Source organism: Heteronotia binoei, chromosome 21 (assembly GCF_032191835.1).
Source record: "Heteronotia binoei isolate CCM8104 ecotype False Entrance Well chromosome 21, APGP_CSIRO_Hbin_v1, whole genome shotgun sequence".
NCBI classification, from domain to species: Eukaryota; Metazoa; Chordata; class Lepidosauria; order Squamata; family Gekkonidae; genus Heteronotia; species Heteronotia binoei.
In genome coordinates, this window is record NC_083243.1 from 5,739,703 (window position 1) to 5,762,003 (window position 22,301).

Genomic DNA, 22,301 nt, shown 5'->3' on the forward strand with positions numbered 1-22,301 from the left:
TTTCCCCCCAGCAAGCTGGGTACTCATTTGACCGACTTCAGAAGGATGGAAGGTTGAGTGAACCTGGAGCTGGCTACCCGAACCCAGCTTCCGCCGGGATCAAACTCAGGTTGTGAGCAGAGCTTGGACTGCAGTACTGCAGCTTTAACACTCCGCGCCACGGGGCTCCTATCCCTTCGTAGTAGTATGGGATAAAATGTCACGAATGAAAGTACTCCTGGAGGCAACAGAACATCTTAGGAACCAAAAGCCACCTTTTAATTATTTGACAACGAAATTTAAAAAAAAATTAAAACTGGGCACACTTTTTATGAACAACAAAAATATATACAGTGACACTCATACATATACAAAGGGTTGGTTTTGTGCATTCTTGAACGGAAGCGAGGGTGTTTCCCGTATCTTTTTTTTTTTTTAAACGTACCGCAGCAAAAGAAAGAAACTCTTTGCAGCTTCCGGCAAGGCAGTTGTTTTAAAGGGAACGGAATTGTCATTCACAGCTTGATGGAAGAAAAATGTGCTAAACGAAGAACGGCTTGTGCGCAAATAATCAGAGGCTAACATGATCCCTTTTGGATAAGGCTAAAGCAGCTGTCCTAGTGGCTTCCGACTGGGTCCCAAAAACCTTGCGTTTGTCCAGGGAGGGGACGTTCCTTCCGGCTTACAGCAGGTGTTACTCTACAGCGGACCCCTCCCCTCGGATGGAGGACCACCCCTCCCCACCCCACCCCCCATGCAAGTAGAAACAACGCAGCTTCTCTTTGGGTTGGTACTCGAAAGGTGGAGAAGTAGGATTTTAAACGTGGGGCAGGGAGGCCCAGGGAACCGAGAAGCCCCTCGCATCCAGGCAAAACAAAGCTGTGGTGTTCTGAAGGAATTAATGACAGGCATGCCAAATCACCCCCTACCCCCCTTCAACCAGGGCACTGTCCGAACGAAAGCGGCTACACTCAAGCCAAGAGCCGGGGTGAACCGGCCGCCCCCTCGTCTCAAGGAGCGTCGGAGGCTCGAACATGGATGCGACGATTAACGTGTTTAAATTATGTGTTTTCATGCACCTCCGCAGGAAGCTCTCCCGGGCTACATCGTCTTCTTTTCTGGGCCCTCGGCTGGCTCCGCCTTCTGTGCCGTGGGGAACGCGTGGTGGTACAAATGTCTGTGGGTCGCGGCCGCGCTGTAGAGCTTGTACAAAGCCTGCGGGGAGAGAGAGAGCCGGAAGATCAGGGCAAAGCTGTACGTTTTTCAGCGCTGCCTTAGCCCCTGGACTTGGTGCAGTGATGCATCGTTATAGGACAGGGGAGACTTGTCTTAGCGGTAGTCTGTGCAAAAAGGATCTTGGGGTCTTAGTGGATCATACGCTGAACGTGAGCCAACAGTGTGATGCGGCGGCTAAAAAGGCAAAGAGTTTCCGTCTCAGCAGCACCTTCAGATGCATTTTAACTGTCGTTTTATCGTTTTAAAATGTTTTTGAATTGACCGTCGGCTGCCCTGAGTCCGCTTGCAGAGAGGGTGGGATAGAAGACCCAAAGTGATAAATAAATAAAACGTGTGAGCCGGAGGCTAAAAAAAATCTGTGAGCTAGCTCACACCAACTCAGCTTAGAGGGAACCCTGGCGGTAAAAGCTCTGGGTGCTAAAATCCTACAGATGGGAAGACCCCCCAAACAACGGGGTGCGGTGCTTGAAGCAACGGGAAAAGCCGGCGAACGATATTTTAATTAGGGTTTGTAGAATCTTTCGGGCTCAAGTGCCGTGTTCTACTGGAGAAAGTTTTCCTTCCAGACGTTTCGTTCTCAGCTGCGGAGAACATCCTCAGTGGCATTGCAGCCGGAGCAGGCGCTCTGACCTTCTTGGCTGCTGTGCATTGAGTGGGGCCAGGGCTGCTGGAGAGCTGCTATTTCTAGGCTGGAGGGGGTGTGATGAAAGGGCAATAGGTTTGTGGATGTGCCCATTGTTTGGTGGGGCTTCCTGGAAGGGTAGTGATAAGGAAACTGGCTGTTGAATGTGACCATTGTTCTGTGTTAATTGCCAGGAGGGTGTGAAGATAAGGAAGATGGTTGTTGACTGTGCTGATTGTTCTGTGTAATGTGCTGGTTGTTCTGTGACTTTTGTTCTGTCACTACCCTTCCAGGAAGCCCCACCAAACAATGGGCACATCCACAAACCTATTGCCCTTTCACCACACCCCCTCCAGCCTAGAAATAGCAGCTCTCCAGCAGCCCTGGCCCCACTCAATGCACAGCAGCCAAGAAGGTCAGAGCGCCTGCTCCGGCTGCAACGCCACTGAGGATGTTCTCCGCAGCTGAGAACGAAACGTCTGGAAGGAAAACTTTCTCCAGTAGAACACGGCGCTTGAGCCCGAAAGATTCTACAAACCCTAATGATGTTACCAGCCGTGAAAACCTGAATTCTTTGATATTTTAATTAATAAAACGCACAAGGCAGCTTTTACTTGATTAAAAAAATCCAAGTTTCTAGCTCCCCATGGCTGCAAAGTGGAGTTGCAGAAACCACGGACTTGGGAGGGGGGCGCCTCTGGGCCCTTTATAGTGCAGGATTGCCCTTGTTTATTGTACTTACAAACACTCCTTGGATTCAGCAGGCGCTCACAGGAGTGCAGCTCCTGAACCTTTCTGACAGCCCCCCCCTCCCCTCCCGCCTTGTCCGCTGAATAGGAGGCGCAGCTGCATAACAATCCCCGGATTAGGAGAGCGGGCAGCCCGCCAGCCCCCAGGGGCTTTGCCACACCCCCAGCAGCCCTCATTAACTTCTGGAGAAACCCGCACCACCCTTTCTCCACTTCTTATGTGATTTTGGGCAGCAGGTGGCTTGCTGGCCTTTTGACTTGGGGTGGGGGTGGGGTGGAATGGCCAAGGAGAGCCCCAGGTGAGTGAGGCCTGCTTGGGCTGGCTGGATCTCTAGTCATTCCAAGCAGGCCTCGCTCACCCGGGGTGGGGGTGGGGTGGAATGGCCAAAGAGAGCCCCAGGTGAGCAAGGCCTGCTTGGGTTGGCTGGATCTCTAGTCAGCCCAAGCAGGCCTCGCTCACCCGGGGCTCTCCTTTCTTGCACTGTGTTGTTTTTTGCTGGTGGGGGGGTGGCCTATGCTAATGAGTTATGCCAATGAGCACCACGACCTGTTTTTCTACAAAACAATACTCCCTCTAAGCTGTGGAGTTCTTGTGAGCAAAAATTCTACTTTGGAAGCGGCTGGCATTGAAGTTGTGAACTCCTGTATGAATTGGTGCGCTCCGGGGCCATCTTGCCGGAACTAAGACAAAAACGTGTGAGCCAGAGGGGACGCAACTGTGAGCTAGCTCGCGCTAACTCACCTTACAGGGAACACTGCTTACAAAATATATATCATGCCCTCCTGTCCTTACAAAGGCCCCCGAGGCAACTGAAAACACGTACAAGATAAAATTACACGATAAAAACCATGAGGTTAACCCGTCTCCCAAACATACACCTTTAAAACAATGTTTGAAAGAGTTAAAAACAGAATACATACAAAATTTAAAAACGCTGTTAGGTGGGAGAGATCAGTGAGGGAATGCCAAACGGGGTGGGGGGCAGAATTATTCACACGCTGGCAGAAGACATCAACAGAAGGGGACAGGGGCAAGAATTCCAAAGTTGTTGGTGCTATCACCAAGAAGGCACTGTCCCAGGTTGCTTGTAATGGTCACGCAGGTTCATAAGGGATTAGGCGGTCCTTTGGGTATGTTGATTCCAAACCATATAGGGCTCTGAAGGTCAAAACCAGCATTTTGACAGTCAGGATGGCTCCTCAGCGGAACAGGCTTCCTCGGGAGGTGGTGGGCTCTCCTCCTTTGGAGGTTTTTAAACAGGCTACACCAGGGGTGTCGAACTCATTCGTGAGGAGGGTCGGATCTGACACAAATGAGACCTTGTTGGACCAGGTCATGTTGGGCTGGGCTGTGTGTGTACCTATTTAAGATTAGGTGGTAGAGATATAAACTTTATAAAGGACACGAACACAATTCAAATAAAACATGCTTAAAATATTAGCACTCATTTATCTTAAAGGTTCTCTCCTTGTATCTCTCCCATGGGCTCCAGGGAACTGAGCAAAGGAAGCTCTGGCTCTTTCCTTTCTTCCCCAGGGGACCGGGAGGGGGAGGAGCCTCAGCCAATAGAAGGAAGAGAGGCTTGGCTTAATAGTCTTGCTGTGGGATTGAGAAAGCCTGGCAAAGCCAGCTCTGCCTCTCCCCCCCTTCCTCCCCAAGGAAGGAACCTCAGCCAAGGGAGAAAACAGAGGTTTTGCTCTGTAGCTCCTATGCGATTGAGCAAGCCTCGCAAAGCAAGCAATGCAGAAGGAAGCAAGAGAGAGGGAGAAGGAAGCAGATGACAGCCAGTTGCTCGGGGGGGCCTGATAGGAGCCCTCCGGGGGGGCCTGATTTGGCCCCCAGGCCGTATGTCTGATACCTCTGGACTAGAGGGCCCTGAGACAGCAATGCTGATCCTGTGAATTTAGGGGGAAGTATTTGTGAGTTTCCTGCATCGTGCAGCAGGTTGGACTAGATGACCCTGGAGGTCCCTTCCCACTCTACGATTCTATGTTTAGCTGGGCAGCCTCATTCAGCCGCTATCTCCCTGTCTTTTGGAAATGGCAGGTTTCGCAAGAAGGAAACCTCCATTGTGGGTTTCGAATCGCTTAGCAGTGGAAGTGTGTCTGTCGCAAACAAGGGACGGAACAGCTTATGGAGCAGACGAGCGGCGGGAGGGAGCTGTGGCTCAGTGGAAGAGCCTCTGCTTGGCATGCGGACGGTCCCAGGTTCAATCCCCGGCATCTCCAGTAAGAGGTGACATGAAAGAATCCCCCGAGACCCTAGAGAGCCGTCGGCAGCCTGAGTGGACAATACTGACATTGATAGACGAGGGATCTGTCTCAGTATAAGGCAGCTTCACGTATTCATGCGACGAGGTCTTTCCCATCAACTGCTGCCTTGTCTTTTCTAACTGGTGACGGCAGGGATTGAACTAGGGACCTTCTGTATGCCATATATTGACACCTTTGTACATAGGACGTTGGCTTCTCCTGAATGAGACCATGCACCCATCAATGTCAGTATTGTCGACTCAGACTGGCAGCTGCTCTCCAGGGTCACAGGCTTGGGGTCTTCACATCACCTCCTACCTGGTCCTCTAATCAGAGGCGCTGGGGATTGAACCGGGACCTTCTGCATGCCAAGCAGATGCTCTGCCACTGAGCTACAGCCCCACTTCATGACTCTCCAGGGTCTCAGGCTGAGGTCTTTCCCATCAACTCCTGCCTGGTTCCTCTAACTGGAGAAGCTGGGGATTGAACCTGGGACCTCCTGCATGCCAGGCAGATGCTCAGCCACGGAGCTACAGCCCCACTTCATGGCTCTCCAGGGTCTCAGTTGGAGGTCTTTCCCATCACCTCCTGCCTGGCCTTATTAACTGGGGATGCCGGAGATTGAACCTGGGACCTCCTGCATGCCAGGCAGATGCTCTGCCACTGAGCTACAGCCCCACTTCATGACTCTCCAGGGTCTCAGGCTGAGGTCTTTCCCATCCCCTCCTGCCTGGTTTCTCTAACTGGAGAAGCTGGGGATTGAACCTGGGACCTCCTGCATGCCAGGCAGATGCTCAGCCACGGAGCTACAGCCCCACTTCATGGCTCTCCAGGGTCTCAGTTGGAGGTCTTTCCCATCACCTCCTGCCTGGCCTTATTAACTGGGGATGCCGGAGATTGAACCTGGGACCTCCTGCATGCCAGGCAGATGCTCTGCCACTGAGCTACAGCCCCACTTCATGACTCTCCAGGGTCTCAGGCTGAGGTCTTTCCCATCAACTCCTGCCTGGTTCCTCTAACTGGAGAAGCTGGGGATTGAACCTGGGACCTCCTGCATGCCAGGCAGATGCTCAGCCACGGAGCTACAGCCCCACTTCATGGCTCTCCAGGGTCTCAGTTGGAGGTCTTTCCCATCACCTCCTGCCTGGCCTTATTAACTGGGGATGCCGGAGATTGAACCTGGGACCTCCTGCATGCCAGGCAGATGCTCTGCCACTGAGCTACCGCCCCACTTCATGACTCTCCAGGGTCTCAGGCTGAGGTCTTTCCCATCCCCTCCTGCCTGGTTCCTCTAACTGGAGAAGCTGGGGATTGAACCTGGGACCTCCTGCATGCCAGGCAGATGCTCAGCCACGGAGCTACAGCTCCACTTCATGGCTCTCCAGGGTCTCAGTTGGAGGTCTTTCCCATCACCTCCTGCCTGGCCTTATTAACTGGGGATGCCGGAGATTGAACCTGGGACCTCCTGCATGCCAGGCGGATGCTCTGCCACTGAGCTACAGCCCCACTTCATGACTCTCCAGGGTCTCAGGCAGAGGTCTTTCCCATCACCTCCTGCCTGGTCCCTTTAACTGGAGAAGCTGGGGACTGAACCTGGGACCTTCTGCATGCCAGGCGGATGCTCTGCCACTGAGCCACAGCCCACTTCATGACTCTTCACGGTCTCAGGCTGAGGTCTTTCCCATCCCCTCCTGCCTGGTCCTTTCTAACTGGAGATGCCGGGGATTGAACCTGGGACCTCCTGCATGCCAGGCAGATGCTCTGCCACTGAGCCACACAGCCCACTTCATGACTCTCCAGGGTCTCAGGCTGAGGTCTTTCCCATCCCCTCCTGCCTGGTCCCTTTAACTGGAGATGCCGGGGATTGAACCTGAGACCTCCTGCATGCCAGGCAGATGCTCTGCCACTGAGCCACAGCCCACTTCATGACTCTCCAGGGTCTCAGGCTGAGGTCTTTCCCATCACCTCCTGCCTGGCCCTTTCTAACTGGGGATGCCGGAGATTGAACCTGGGACCTCCTGCATGCCAGGCAGATGCTCTGCCACTGAGCTACAGCCCCACTTCATGGCTCTCCAGGGTCTCAGTTGGAGGTCTTTCCCATCACCTCCTGCCTGGCCTTATTAACTGGGGATGCCGGAGATTGAACCTGGGACCTCCTGCATGCCAGGCGGATGCTCTGCCACTGAGCCACAGCCCACTTCATGACTCTCCAGGGTCTCAGGCTGAGGTCTTTCCCATCCCCTCCTGCCTGGTTCCTCTAACTGGAGAAGCTGGGGATTGAACCTGGGACCTCCTGCATGCCAGGCAGATGCTCAGCCACGGAGCTACAGCCCCACTTCATGGCTCTCCAGGGTCTCAGTTGGAGGTCTTTCCCATCACCTCCTGCCTGGCCTTATTAACTGGGGATGCCGGAGATTGAACCTGGGACCTCCTGCATGCCAGGCAGATGCTCTGCCACTGAGCTACAGCCCCACTTCATGACTCTCCAGGGTCTCAGGCTGAGGTCTTTCCCATCACCTCCTGCCTGGCCCTTTCTAACTGGAGATGCCGGGGATTGAACCTGGGACCTCCTGCATGCCAGGCGGATGCTCTGCCCCTGAGCTACAGCCCCACTTCATGGCTCTCCAGGGTCTCAGGTCAAGGACTTTCCATCTCCTGCTGCCTGATGCTTTAACTGGGGATGCTGGGGACTGAACCGGGACCTCCTGCATGCCAGGCAGATGCTCTGCCGCTGAGCTACAGCCCCACTTCATGGCTCTCCAGGGTCTCAGGTCAAGGACTTTCCCATCTCCTGCTGCCTGATGCTTTAACTGGGGATGCTGGGGACTGAACCGGGACCTCCTGCATGCCAGGCAGATGCTCTGCCACTGAGCTACAGCCCCACTTCATGACTCTCCAGGGTCTCAGGCTGAGGTCTTTCCCATCCCCTCCTGCCTGGTCCTTTCTAACTGGAGATGCCGGGGATTGAACCGGGACCTCCTGCATGCCAGGCAGATGCTCTGCCGCTGAGCCATGCCCCTCCTGGAAAAGCAGGAACACTCCAGAGCTCAGCTGGGTACAAACAGCGCAGCGCCTCTCTCTAAGAAAGACGGGAGAAGCTGCTGGCAGAAAAGCCACATCATGTGCCGACACATGCGACCGCAACATGCACAGCAAGGGGAGCAGAAATGTTAGCATGAAACAACAATCCGGCTTACCTCATTTGTGTTCCCCTGCAAGGAAGGCAGTTGCAGAAACAAAGAAACACAAACGGTGAAAAAAAAAAAGAAAGGAAGGAAGGGTGTGGCATTATTTGCAAAGCCTCCATACTTTTCCCCTGGGGAGTGTCAGGTAAAGGGTTAGATCCTAGGGCCATGTTTTGTTAAGAGCCTGCTCGTGCTCCCAGCTTCTTGGGTGGCTGAGGCTGTCCTGTTAAGCTCCGCCTTATACTGAATCAGACCCTGGGTCCATGAAAGTCAGTCTTGTCTACTCAGACTAGAGATTGAACCTGGGACCTTCTGCTTACCAAGCAGAGGCTCTACCACTGAGCCACCGTCCCTCCCCTAAAGAAAACCTGAAGCTGCCTTCTACTGAATCAGACCCTCCTGGGTCCATCAAAGTCAGTATTGTCTACTCAGACTGGCAGTGGCTCTCCAGGGTCTCAAGCGGAGGTTTTTCACGCCTATTTGCCTGGACCCTTTTTAGTTGGAGATGCCGGGGATTGAACCTAAGACCTTCTGCTTACCAAGTAGATGTTCTACCGCTGAGCCACCATCCCTCCCTTAATGAAGCTGCCTTCTACTGAATCAGACCCTCAGTACATCAAAGTCAGTCTCATCTACTCAGACTAGCAGCATCTCTCCAGGGTCTCAAGCGGAGGTTTTTCACGCCTACTTGCCTGGACCCTTTTTAGTTGGAGATGCCAGAGATTGAACCTGGGACCTTCTGCTTGCCAAGCAGATGCTCTACCACTGAGCCACCGTCCCTCCCCTCATGAAGCTGCCTTCTACTGAATCAGACTCTGGGTCCATCAAAGTCAGTGTTGTCTAATCAGACTGGCAGCGGCTCTCCAGGGTCTCAAGCGGAGGTTTTTCACGCCTACTTGCCTGGACCCTTTTTAGTGGAGATGCCAGGGATTGAACCTGGGACCTTCTGCTTACCAAGCAGATGCTCTACCACTGATCCACCGTCCCTCCCCTGACTGGCAGTGGCTCTCCGGGGTCTCAAGCGGAGGTTTTTCACACCTATTTGCCTGGACCCTTTTAAGTTGGAGATGCAGGGATTGAACCTGGGACCTTCTGCTTACCAAGCAGATGCTCTACCACTGAGCTACCATTCCACCCCTCCCCCCGACAACCTTTAAAGACAACAAAACAGGAGTCCAGGATCACCTTGAAGACCAGCAAAGCTTAATTCAGATCGTAAGCATGCACATTTCATCAGACAATAGGATGGAATGACAAGCAGTCCTAAGTATAGAGAAAGTGGGTAAGGAGTTAGTATGCAAATTCATGGAAACTGTTAGCAGATTAAAAGAATCACAAGTTGGGGTCTGGTATTGTGTCATTAGGTATCCTGTGACCTGCAACAAATAAGAGTCTTGTTGTAATGTTAGCTCTGGGTTGACACAGACATCAATCTGCTATTCTGACGCATATTGCCTTGTTTCGGTTGCTTCAGCCCAGTCAACCCAAAGTAGCACTCACTAGACCCCGGCTTGTGATTCTTTTAATCTGCTAAAACCGTTTCCATGACTCTGCATGCTAACTCACTGCCCGCTTTCTCTATATTCAGGACTGCTTGCCATTCCGTACGGTTGTCTGATGAAGTGTGCTTAGAGCACACAAAAGCTTACATTCCGAATAAAACTTGGTTGGTCCTAAAGGTACTACTGGACTCCTGCTTTGTTCTACTGCTTCAGGCCAGCACGGCTGCCCACCTGGATCTACCTGCAAAGACAACAGGTGCAGTTATCGCCAGCTGTTCTGAAATCAGTCTCTGCAAGTCACGGAACGACTGGCACGTTGGGCACAGGGCAAAGCAAGAGAATGGCGGAGCTCCCGGAGGGATAGGGCAATACCTGGGATCTCTTTTTCCCCAGCTGTGCATTAGGCACTTCCTTGCTAGCTCGAGCTGGGGACTCATTTTACTGACCTCAGAAGGATGGAAGGCTGAGTCCACCTGGAGCTGGCTACCTGAACCCAGCTTCTGCCGGGATCGAACTCAGGTCGTGAGCAGAGAGCTCAGACTGCAGTACTGCAGCTTTACCACTCTGCGCCACGGGACTCTTTTTAACATGCATTAAAAGTGCATTATTCTGCACGTCCAAAAGCACCTTTAGTCTTTTTGGTTCTTTTTAGGCGTTTTGGTTCCAGAACCGGTTCTAAAGCCATAGAATAGGCAAAGAAGCCCCCAATTGTCTGCATGTGCACAGACCCTATTTGCCTCTACCTGACCTGTCCTACATTAAGAAGAAGAGATTTCCCAAAGCCCTCCCTCCCTTACAGATGCTAAGGTCCACCTGGTTAAGGGGCGACTGACTGACTTCCGGGGAACCAAAAGGCTGCAAATGCAGAAGGTACCAACTGACTTGCTGGCTCAGACCAAGGGCATCCCCAGTCCATTGTCCCATTTGGGGAGGGACGGTGGCTCAGTGGTAGAGCATCTGCTTGGGAAGCAGAAGGTCCCAGGTTCAATCCCTGGCATCTCCAAAAAAGGGTCCAGGCAAATAGGTGTGAAAAACCTCAGCTTGAGACCCTGGAGAGCAGGGGAGGGATGGTGGCTCAGTGGTAGAGTATCCGCTTGGGAAGCAGAAGGTCCCAGGATCAATCCCCGGCATCTCCAACTAAAAAGGGTCCAGGCAAATAGGTGTGAAAAACCTCAGCTTGAGACCCTGGAGAGCAGGGGAGGGATGGTGGCTCAGTGGTAGAGTATCTGCTTGGGAAGCAGAAGGTCCCAGGATCAATCCCCGGCATCTCCAACTAAAAAGGGTCCAGGCAAATAGGTGTGAAAAACCTCAGCTTGAGACCCTGGAGAGCAGGGGAGGGATGGTGGCTCAGTGGTAGAGTATCTGCTTGGGAAGCAGAAGGTCCCAGGATCAATCCCCGGCATCTCCAACTAAAAAGGGTCCAGGCAAATAGGTGTGAAAAACCTCAGCTTGAGACCCTGGAGAGCCGCTGCCAGTCTGAGAAGACAATACTGACTTTGATGGACCCAGGGTCTGATTCAGTAGAAGGCAGCTTCATATGTTCATATATGTTTAAATTTCCAGAGCTGAACAGATGGAAAGTTGAGACCAAGACTCCCTCTAAGCTGCGGAGTCTTGCAGGCAAAAATCCCGGCATTAAAATTGCACCTTTAAGACCAACTTCAGTTTTACGCAGAACGTTACGCTTTCGTGCGCAGTTTGCATTCCGAGCCGCTGCCTACCAGCCAGTTTGGTGTAGTGGTTAAGTGTCTGGACTCTTATCTGGGAGAACCGGGTTTGATTCCCCACTCCTCCACTTGCACCTGCTGGCATGGCCCTGGGTCAGCCATAGCTCTGGCAGAGGTTGTCCTTGAAAGGGCAGATGCTGTGAGAGTCCTCTCCAGCCCCACCCACCTCACAGGGTGTCTGTTGTGGGGGAGGAAGGGAAAGGAGATTGCAGGCCGCTCTGAGCCTCTGTCCTTGGAAGGGCAGCTGCTGTGAGAGCCCTCTCAGCCCCACCCACCTCACAGGGTGTCTGTTGTGGGGGAGGAAGGTAAAGGAGATTGTGAGCCGCTCTGAGACTCTTCGGAGTGGAGGGCGGGATATAAATCCAATATCATCTTCTTCTTCTTCTTCTACCGGCTACGTGTGGCTTTGCTCACTGTACCGGATTCCTCGTCTGATGAAGTGTGCTTAGAGAGCGCACGAAAGCTGACGTTCTGAAGAAACCGAAGTTGGTCTTAAAGGTGCCGCTTGACTCCTATTTCGTTCGACGACTTCAGACCAACGCGGCTGCCCGCTTGGATCTATGGCATTAAAATTGTGAGCCGCTGCATGAATTAGTTGCTGCTGGGCAGCGCTGTTTTTGTAGCCAGAACTCCTTTGCATATTAGGCCACACACACACCCCCAATGTAGCGCATCCCCCAAGAGCTTACAGGGCTCTTCTTACAGGGCCTACTGTAAGAAAATGACACGCTGTCTTTTTGCCGTGGTACAGCCTCATATGGTGTGCAGTATGGAAAACAATATAAACATAAAATACTGCTGCTATCTATTTTATTGCAAGCGCTATTACAACAGTGGTTTCTTATGCACTAGCCCATCTAGGGAACAGCAAGCCTGGTTTGGAACCCCAGTTCTAGATCTTTCATGAGGAGCAGAGGGACAATTTGTCCCTTTTAACTCACTCTTCTACATTCATACTTGCAATATACTTCCTAGGCACCCTACTGGAGAATAAGAAAAAGAAGATACTGGATTTATATCCAGCCCTATTGGACTGAGAACCAGTTTGGTGTAGTGGTTAAGTGCGCGGAATCTTATCTGGGAGAACCGGGTTTGATTCCCCACTCCTCCACCTGCACCTGCTGGAATGGCCTTGGGTTAGCCATAGCTCTCGTTAGTAGTAGTCCTTGAAAGGGCAGCTGCTGTGAGAGCCCTCTCAGCCCCACCCACCTCACAGGGTGTCTGTTGTGGGAGAGGAAGGGAAAGGAGATCGTAGGCCGCTTTGAGACTCTGTCCTTGAAAGGGCAGCTGCTGTGAGAGCCCTCTCCAGCCCCACCCACCTCACAGGGTGTCTGTTGTGGGGGAGGAAGGGAAAGGAGATTGCAGGCCGCTCTGAGATTGTCCTTGAAAGGGCAGCTGCTGTGAGAGCCCTCTCAGCCCCACCCACCTCACAGGGTGTCTGTTGAGGGGGAGGAAGGGAAAGGCGATTGTGAGCCACTCTGAGATTCCGAGTGGTTCTCCTCCTCCCACCCACCCCCCCTCCAGTTTGGTGTAGTGGTGAAGTGTGCGGACTCTTATCTGGGAGAACCGGGTTTGATTCCCCACTCCTCCACCTGCAGCTGCTGGAATGGCCTTGGGTCAGCCATACTCTCGCAGGAGTTGTCCTTAAAAGGACAACTGCTATAAGAGCTCCCTCAGCCCCACCCACCTCACAGGGTGTCTGCTGGGGGAGGAGGGAGGTAAAGGAGATTGTGACTGCTCTGAGACGCTGAGATTCGGAGTGGAGGACAGGTCAGCCATAGCTCTCGCAGAGTTGTCCTTGAAAGGGCAGCTTCTGTCAGAGCTCCTTCATCCCCACCCACCTCACAAGATGTCTGTTGTGGGGGAGGAAGGTAAAGGAGATTGTAGGCCGCTCTGAGACTCTGTCCTTGAAAGGGCAGCTGCTGTGAGAGCCCTCTCCAGCCCCACCCACCTCACAGGGTGTCTGTTGTGGGGGAGGAAGGGAAAGGAGATTGTAGGCCGCTCTGAGACTCTGTCCTTGAAAGGGTAGCTTCTGTGAGAGCCCTCTCAACCCCACCCACCTCACGGGGTGTCTGCTGGGGGTGGGGGAGGGAGGTAAAGGAGATTGTGACTGCTCTGAGACTCTGAGATTCGGAGTGGAGGACAGGTCTGCCATAGCTCTCGCAGAGTTGTCCTTGAAAGGGCAGCTCCTGTCAGAGCTCCTTCATCCCCACCCACCTCACAGGGTGTCTGTTGTGGGGGAGGAAGGGAAAGGAGATTGTAGGCCGCTCTGAGACTCTGTCCTTGAAAGGGCAGCTGCTGTGAGAGCCCTCTCCAGCCCCACCCACCTCACAGGGTGTCTGTTGTGGGGGAGGAAGGGAAAGGAGATTGTAGGCCGCTCTGAGACTCTGTCCTCGAAAGGGCAGCTGCTGTGAGAGCCCTCTCCTGCCCCATCCACCTCACAGGGTGTCTGTTGTGGGGGAGGAAGGGAAAGGAGATTGTAGGCCGCTCTGAGACTCTGTCCTTGAAAGGGTAGCTTCTGTGAGAGCCCTCTCAGCCCCACCCACCTCACGAGGTGTCTGCTGGGGGTGGGGGAGGGAGGTAAAGGAGATTGTGACTGCTCTGAGACTCTGAGATTCGGAGTGGAGGACAGGTCTGCCATAGCTCTTGCAGAGTTGTCCTTGAAAGGGCAGCTCCTGTCAGAGCTCCTTCATCCCCACCCACCTCACAGGGTGTCTGTTGTGGGGGAGGAAGGGAAAGGAGATTGTAGGCCGCTCTGAGACTCTGTCCTTGAAAGTCTTGGGAGAGCCCTCTCCAGCCCCACCCACCTCACAGGGTGTCTGTTGTGGGGGAGGAAGGGAAAGGAGATTGTGAGCTGCTCTGAGACTCAGAGTATAGAGCGGGATATAAATCCAATATCTTATTCTTATTCTTATTGTCCCCTCCCCACTTCCGGTTCCTTCTGCCAGAGAGGGAGCCAGAGACAAAAATGAGGATCCTGAAGTTCCCAGGGCGCCTACCTGGTCCCACAGCGCTGCGGCCACTTGGTCTATGACGGCCCCGAGCTCTCTGTACTCCCCGGAATACCGGATGTAGGCCCAGGTGCAAAGGGTGATGAGGGTCAGGCCCATGACCATGTTGCACAGACTGGCGATGATGTCCAACCCGATGAAGCCGGTGACGCCGGCCGTCACGTAGGTGATGAAGATGACCACGAAGAGGGTGGCGGGCGTTCGGGCGGCGTGGAAGATGTTCTTGCTGTCGTTGTGCTTGATGTACTGGACGTAGACCTCGTCGATCTCGTTCTCCAGCTGCTGGAGGTAGCGGCGGCTGAACTCCTCGCCGCCCATCTTCTTCACGCTCCGGAACTGCCGCACGGCCTCGTCCTTCAGCTCCAGGTGTTTGCTCTGGAGGTCGCTGGGGGCCAGGAAGGGTCTGTCGCCCCCACACACCTGGAGAGGTAACAGGGAGAGGGAGGGGAGAGAGACAATGCAGGATAAGAAGAAGAAGATATTGGATTTATATCCCGCCCTGCACTCCGAAGAGTCTCAGAGCGGCTCACAATCTCCTTTACCTCCCCCACCCCCACAACAGACACCCTGTGAGGTAGATGAAGATATTGGATTTATATCCCGCCCTCCACTCCCAAGAGTCTCAGAGCGGCTCACAATCTCCTTTCCCTTCCTCCCCCACAACAGACACCCTGTGAGGTAGATGAAGATACTGGATTTATATCCCGCCCTCCACTTCGAAGAGTCTCAGAGCGGCTCACAATCTCCTTTACCTTCCTCCCCCCACACAACAGACACCCTGTGAGGTAGATGAAGATATTGGATTTATATCCCGCCCTCCACTCCAAAGAGTCTCAGAGCGGCTCACAATCTCCTTCACCTTCCTCCCCCACAACAGACACCCTGTGAGGTGGGTGGGGCTAGAGATGGCTCTCACAGCAGCTGCCCTTTCAAGGACAGAGTCTCAGAGTGGCCTAAAATCTCCTTTATATTCCTCCCCCACAACAGACACCCTGTGAGGTGGGTGGGGCTGGAGAGGGCTCTCACAGGGCCAGGAGACATTGTGGGTGGAGCCAGGAGACATTGGGAGTGGGGCCAGGAAACCTTGGGGTGGAGCCAGGAGACATGGGGTGGAGCCAGGAGACATTGGGGGTGGAGCCAGGAGACATTGGGGGTGGGGCCAGGAGACATTGGGGTGGGGCCAAGAGACATTGGGGGTGGGGCCAGAAGACATTGGGGGTGGGGCCAGGAGACATTGGTGGTGGAGCCAGGAGACATTGGGGTGGGGCCCGTAGACATTGGGGTGGGGCCCGTAGACATTGGGGTGGGGCCCGGAGATATTGAGGTGGGGCCCGGAGACATTGGGGGGCCCAGGAGACATTGGGGTGGGGCCAGGAGACATTGGGGTGGGGCCAGGAGACATTGGGCTGGGGCCTGGAGACATTGGGGGGGCAGGAGACATGGGGGGAACAGGAGACATTGGGGTGGGGCCAGGAGACATTGGGGTGGGGCCAGGAGACATTGGGGGTGGAGCCAGGAGCAAGAGTGTACAAGCATCATTGAACTCCAAAGGGAGTTCTGGCCTCCACATTTGAAGGGCCCGCACACCTTTTAAATGCCTTCCTTCCACAGGAAATAATGAAGGATAGGTACCTCTACCTCAAACAACAGCCCCCCCTGAGTCCCCTATACCTCCAGATCAATTCCCCATTATACCCTATGAGAATCGATCTCCACATAGGGAATAATGAAGTGCTCAGCAGACGTTCTCCCCCCCCCCTCCCTTTTCTGGGGACTCTGAAACGAGGGATTGGCCCCTCTACTCACGAGTTGCTGCCAACTTCTTCCAAGTAACACAGAAACCCCATCCCAAGAGGATGCCTTTCCATTTGGAGACTGAAGCCTCCAGAGGTGGGAAGTCACATGGGGGCTGTGGGGGCGGGGCTTCCCCTCTCCGGCCAGCTGAGTGGGGGCGGGAAGGAGCCTGGAAAAGTGGAAGAACCCCCGCTGGGACCTGGGGATTGGCAAGCCTAGTGTTGACACAAAATGGACGCCGTAATGGGGACAGCCGGCCGCAAAATGGCTGCCGCAGCTTCCCAGCTCCACTCTACCCAGATTTTACAGCCCCTCAAAATGCCCTCTAGGTTCCCAAAGGCAGGCAGGCAAACCACAAACCCATGCCAACCCGGAGGACTCCCAGCTTACCTCTTCCATTCGCCGGTTATAAGTGTCCTTGGAGGCAGCTACGGCGGCCAGGTTGTTTGCTTCCGCTGTGGCCTGCGGGGGAAGACAGGTGGGTATTGGGGAGGGAACATGAAACACCTTCTGCTGAATCAGACCCTTGGTCCACCAGAGGCAGTCTTGTCTACTCAGGCTGGCAGCAGCTCTCCAGGGACTCAGGGAAAGGATCAACATCTGGAGCAGAGGTCCATCAGTGGCTATTAACCACAGTGTATTGTTGGAACTCTCTGTCTGGGGCAGTGATGCTCCGTATTCTTGGTGTTGGGGGGAGCACAGTGGGAGGGCTTCTAGTGTCCTGCCCCACTGATGGACCTCCTGATGGCGCCTGTTTTTTTTTTTGGCTACTGTGTGACACAGAGCGTTGGACTGGAGGGGCCATTGGCCTGATACAACATGGCTTTTCTTATGTTCTTGTCTAGGGTAGTGATGCTCTGTGTTCTTGGTGCTTGGGGGGCAAGAGTGGGAGGGCTTCTAGTGTCGTGCCCCCACTGATGGACCTCCTGATGGCGCCTGGGTTTTTTGGCCACTGTGTGACACAGAGTCTTGGACTGGATGGGCCATTGCCCTGATCCAACATGGCTTCTCTTATATTCTTATGTCTGGGCCATGGATGCTCTGCATTCTTGGTGCTTGGGGGGGGGGCAGCAGTGGGAGGGCTTCTAGTGTACTGGCCCCACTGCTGGACCTCCTGATGGCACCTGAGTTTTTTGGTCACTGTATGACACCCTCCTGATGGCACCTGAGTTTTTTGGTCACTGTATGACACAGAGTGTTGGACTGGATGGGCCATTGCCCTGATCCAACATGGCTTCTCTTATCTTCTTGTGTCTGGGGCAGTGATGCTCTGTATTCTTGGTGCTTGCGGGGGCAACAGTGAGAGGGCTTCTAGTGTCCTGGCCCCACTGATGGACCTCCTCACGGTGCCTCATCTTTTGGCCACTGTGTGTACCCTCCCTCCCTCCCTCCCTCCCTTCCTTCCTTCCTTCCTTCCTTCCTTCCTTCCTTCCTTCCTTCCTTCCTTCCTTCCTTCCTTCCTTCCTTCCTTCCTTCCTTCCTTCCCTCCCTCCCTCCCTCCCTCCCTCCCTGTCTCGTGGCTCTCAAACATCTAGCATTCACATCTTGCAGCTCTCAAACATCTGACGTTTATTCTATACAGTTCTTACATTAAGCAAGTTTGGCCACCTGGGGCTATATCCCGCCGCCCTCCTGAGAATTCCATTTGCTGTATTGAATGACGGGTCTAAAATATGCTCCCGAATGCCTCCCCCTGCCCTGGGAACATGAGCCTTACCTGCAGCATGGACTTTGGATGCGGCAGCTCTTCTCCTTGGTAGATCTTGATATAGGCCTAAAAGGGGGGGGGGGACAAAACCGGCTGAAACAGACCACCATGGCTAGTGTTAAACACTTGCGCAGAACACGTCGCAGAGGCAGAGAGCCAGCATGGCGGAGCGGACAGAACGTCAAACTAGGATCGGAGGGCCCTCCGTTCAAATTTTCTGCAAGGTAAGCTTGCTGGGTGACCTCTTGGGGCACTGTGAGCCACACGCTCGCAGTCTGGCCTTACTGTGACGGTAAACTGGAAAAGGGGATTATACGATAAACCACTGTGAGTCCTCGCTGAAGAGAAAAGTAGTGAAGCAAGTAAGTAAAAGGCCAACGCCATGCTGGGAATTATTAGGAAGGGAATTGAAAACAAATCGGCCAGTCTCATAATGCCCCTGTATAAATCGATGGTGCGGTCTCATTTGGAGTACTGTGTGCAGTTCTGGTCGCCGCACCTCAAAAAGGATATTATAGCATTGGAGAAAGTCCAGAAAAGGGCAACTAGAATGATTAAAGGGCTGGAACACTTTCCCTATGAAGAAAGGTTAAAACACTTGGGGCTCTTTAGCTTGGAGAAACGTCGACTGCGGGGTGACATGATAGAGGTTGACAAGATAATGCATGGGATGGAGAAAGTAGAGAAAGAAGTCCTTTTCTCCCTTTCTTACAATACAAGAACTCGTGGGCATTCGATGAAATCACTGAGCAGTCGGGTTAAAACGGATAAAAGGAAGTCCTTCTTCACCCAAAGGTTGATTAACATGTGGAATTCACTGCCACAGGAGGTGGTGGTGACTACAAGCATAGCCAGCTTCAAGAGGGGGTTAGATAAAAATATGGAGCAGAGGTCCATCAGTGGCTATTAGCCACGGTATGTGTGTGTCTGTATACATAAAAAAAAATTGGCCACTGTGTGACACAGAGTGTTGGACTGGATGGGCCATTGGCCTGATCCAACATGGCTTCTCTTATGTTCTTCTGTGACACAGAGTGTTGGACTGGATGGGCCATTGGCCTGATCCAACATGGCTTCTCTTATGTTCTTATGTGACACAGAGTGTTGGACTGGATGGGCCATTGGCCTGATCCAACATGGCTTCTCTTATGTTCTTCTGTGACACAGAGTGTTGGACTGGATGGGCCATTGGCCTGATTCAACAGGGCTTCTGTTATGTTCTTATGTGACACAGAGTGTTGGACTGGAGGGGCCACTGGCCTGATCCAACATGGCTTCTCTTATGTTCTTATGTGACACAGAGTGTTGGACTGGATGGGCCATTGGCCTGTGTGGAGAAACGCCATTTTAGTCAGTGGTGGTGCTTCATTTGGCAGGGGTCAGTAAATCCCTCAGCAGGCTTTGTAGCCTTCCCCTCACTCCCCCCTCCCTTCCAGAGCCAAACCAACAACGCTAGGGGGAAAATCTCCTAGAGAGGCAGGAAGTGCTTTTGTTCTTGGCATGTGTGTTAGCAGGAAGAGAAGGGCAGTTGGAAGCCAGCGCTCGAGCGAGCATGTGGTGAGCAATGGAGGCTCCTGCCTGGGAGGCCCCAGGCAGGCAGACTAAGTAAGTAACTCACAAGACAGGGCAAGTTTAGATCAGGGCCAGCAGGACGCGTTTATAACACATTTTGTTTGTCAGGCTGTTTGCTGTGCGTGTGCTGTGCTGTGCTAACCTTTTAACCGCAACTGTTTTTGTTTTGTTTTTCTTTTCCTATCTTTTTCTCTTTTTAAATAAATATATTTTTACTGTTTAAATGCTGGCAATCAAACTCTGTACCACATAGATCCCTAGACCGCTTTAGACCACGCTGGGTTGAGAAGGGGGCCCCGGGGAAGGGGGAAGGCATGCAGTTGGATAAGGTGCCAATCCTCCAGGGGTGCCCCAAAGAAGTGCGGAGGTCTCTGTGAACCCAAGTGCAGGGTGGCAGAGGACCTTGAGGCCTGGCCTCACAGCTGGAGAGGGGGATTGGGAGTCCTGTTCCTCTCAATCTGAACCCCGGGACTGAGCAGGTGGTGGCAGCGCGCCCAAGGGGCAGGAGGAGAAATAGCTCCCTCCAGGAGTTGGCGACTCAATAGGGAGCTGACGGGACCGGGTCTGAAGGCAGAATCGGGCCGGTTCCGCCACAGCCTGATCCAACATGGCTTCTCTTATGTTCTTCTGTGACACAGAGTGTTGGACTGGATGGGCCACTGGCCTGATCCAGCATGGCTTCTCTTATGTTCTTATGTGACACAGAGTGTTGGACTGGATGGGCCATTGGCCTGATCCAACATGGCTTCTCTTATGTTCTTCTGTGACACAGAGTGTTGAACTGGATGGGCCACTGGCCTGATCCAACAAGGCTTCTCTTATGTTCTTATGTGACACAGAGTGTTGGACTGGATGGGCCATTGGCCTGATCCAGCATGGCTTCTCTTATGTTCTTATGTGACACAGAGTGTTGGACTGGATGGGCCATTGGCCTGATCCAGCATGGCTTCTCTTATGTTCTTATGTGACACAGAGTGTTGGACTGGATGGGCCATTGGCCTGATTCAACAGGGCTTCTGTTATGTTCTTATGTGACACAGAGTGTTGGACTGGAGGGGCCACTGGCCTGATCCAACATGGCTTCTCTTATGTTCTTATGTGACACAGAGTGTTGGACTGGATGGGCCATTGGCCTGTGTGGAGAAACGCCATTTTAGTCAGTGGTGGTGCTTCATTTGGCAGGGGTCAGTAAATCCCTCAGCAGGCTTTGTAGCCTTCCCCTCACTCCCCCCCTCCCTTCCAGAGCCAAACCAACAACGCTAGGGGGAAAATCTCCTAGAGAGGCAGGAAGTGCTTTTGTTCTTGGCATGTGTGTTAGCAGGAAGAGAAGGGCAGTTGGAAGCCAGCGCTCGAGCGAGCATGTGGTGAGCAATGGAGGCTCCTGCCTGGGAGGCCCCAGGCAGGCAGACTAAGTAAGTAACTCACAAGACAGGGCAAGTTTAGATCAGGGCCAGCAGGACGCGTTTATAACACATTTTGTTTGTCAGGCTGTTTGCTGTGCGTGTGCTGTGCTGTGCTAACCTTTTAACCGCAACTGTTTTTGTTTTGTTTTTCTTTTCCTATCTTTTTCTCTTTTTAAATAAATATATTTTTACTGTTTAAATGCTGGCAATCAAACTCTGTACCACATATATCCCCAGACCGCTTTAGACCATGCTGGGTTGAGAAGGGGGCCCCGGGGAAGGGGGAAGGCATGCAGTTGGATAAGGTGCCAATCCTCCAGGGGTGCCCCAAAGAAGTGCGGAGGTCTCTGTGAACCCAAGTGCAGGGTGGCAGAGGACCTTGAGGCCTGGCCTCACAGCTGGAGAGGGGGATTGGGAGTCCTGTTCCTCTCAATCTGAACCCCGGGACTGAGCAGGTGGTGGCAGCGCGCCCAAGGGGCAGGAGGAGAAATAGCTCCCTCCAGGAGTTGGCGACTCAATAGGGAGCTGACGGGACCGGGTCTGAAGGCAGAATCGGGCCGGTTCCGCCACAGCCTGATCCAACATGGCTTCTCTTATGTTCTTCTGTGACACAGAGTGTTGGACTGGATGGGCCACTGGCCTGATCCAGCATGGCTTCTCTTATGTTCTTATGTGACACAGAGTGTTGGACTGGATGGGCCATTGGCCTGATCCAACATGGCTTCTCTTATGTTCTTCTGTGACACAGAGTGTTGAACTGGATGGGCCACTGGCCTGATCCAACAAGGCTTCTCTTATGTTCTTATGTGACACAGAGTGTTGGACTGGATGGGCCATTGGCCTGATCCAGCATGGCTTCTCTTATGTTCTTATGTGACACAGAGTGTTGGACTGGATGGGCCATTGGCCTGATCCAGCATGGCTTCTCTTATGTTCTTATGTGACACAGAGTGTTGGACTGGATGGGCCATTGGCCTGATCCAACATGGCTTCTCTTATGTTCTTCTGTGACACAGAGTGTTGGACTGGATGGGCCATTGGCCTGATCCAACATGGCTTCTCTTATGTTCTTCTGTGACACAGAGTGTTGGACTGGATGGGCCATTGGCCTGATCCAACAAGGCTTCTCTTATGTTCTTATGTGACACAGAGTGTTGGACTGGATGGGCCATTGGCCTGATCCAACAAGGCTTCTCTTATGTTCTTATGTGGCACAGAGTGTTGGACTGGATGGGCCATTGGCCTGATCCAACATGGCTTCTCTTATGTTCTTATGTAAATAAATGTGCAAACGGAGATAGGAAGTCCCAGCTGGTCCAGAACCCAGTTGCAGGTTTAGGAACTGAAAGAAGTCGAGCCTTAAACCCAAACTCAGATACAAACTGCACAAATATCTGAATCAGTTGAAGCAGCTGCCTCATCGTGTCTAATTTGGGATTTCTAAAAATTAGCTAAGAAGGCCCTGCTCTGCAACCTTAACGTATTCCAAAGAAAGACCTCACATTGATCTCGACAGGTGTACCGAAGCACATGTGCAGTGTAGTTTTGCAAGGTTCAAAC

General features: G+C 53.1%; 1 protein-coding gene across 2 annotated transcripts in view; it reads right to left on the reverse strand.

Moving 5' to 3' along the window:
- Positions 1-234: 234 nt before the first annotated feature.
- The window catches only part of ATL1 (atlastin GTPase 1), a 101,121-nt gene continuing 79,054 nt past the window's right edge, over positions 235-22,301 (reverse strand). The window contains exons 10-14 of one of the 2 annotated variants that reach the window (XM_060262280.1): positions 17,776-17,832; positions 16,449-16,520; positions 14,253-14,684; positions 8,037-8,051; positions 235-1,194 (exon numbers count right to left, since the gene is read on the reverse strand). In XM_060262280.1, the coding sequence (XP_060118263.1) occupies positions 1,081-1,194; positions 8,037-8,051; positions 14,253-14,684; positions 16,449-16,520; positions 17,776-17,832 (690 nt within the window). In that variant the 3' untranslated portion in view covers positions 235-1,080. The remainder of the gene's footprint in view (positions 1,195-8,036; positions 8,052-14,252; positions 14,685-16,448; positions 16,521-17,775; positions 17,833-22,301) is intronic. The other variant, XM_060262281.1, reaches the window with a different exon arrangement.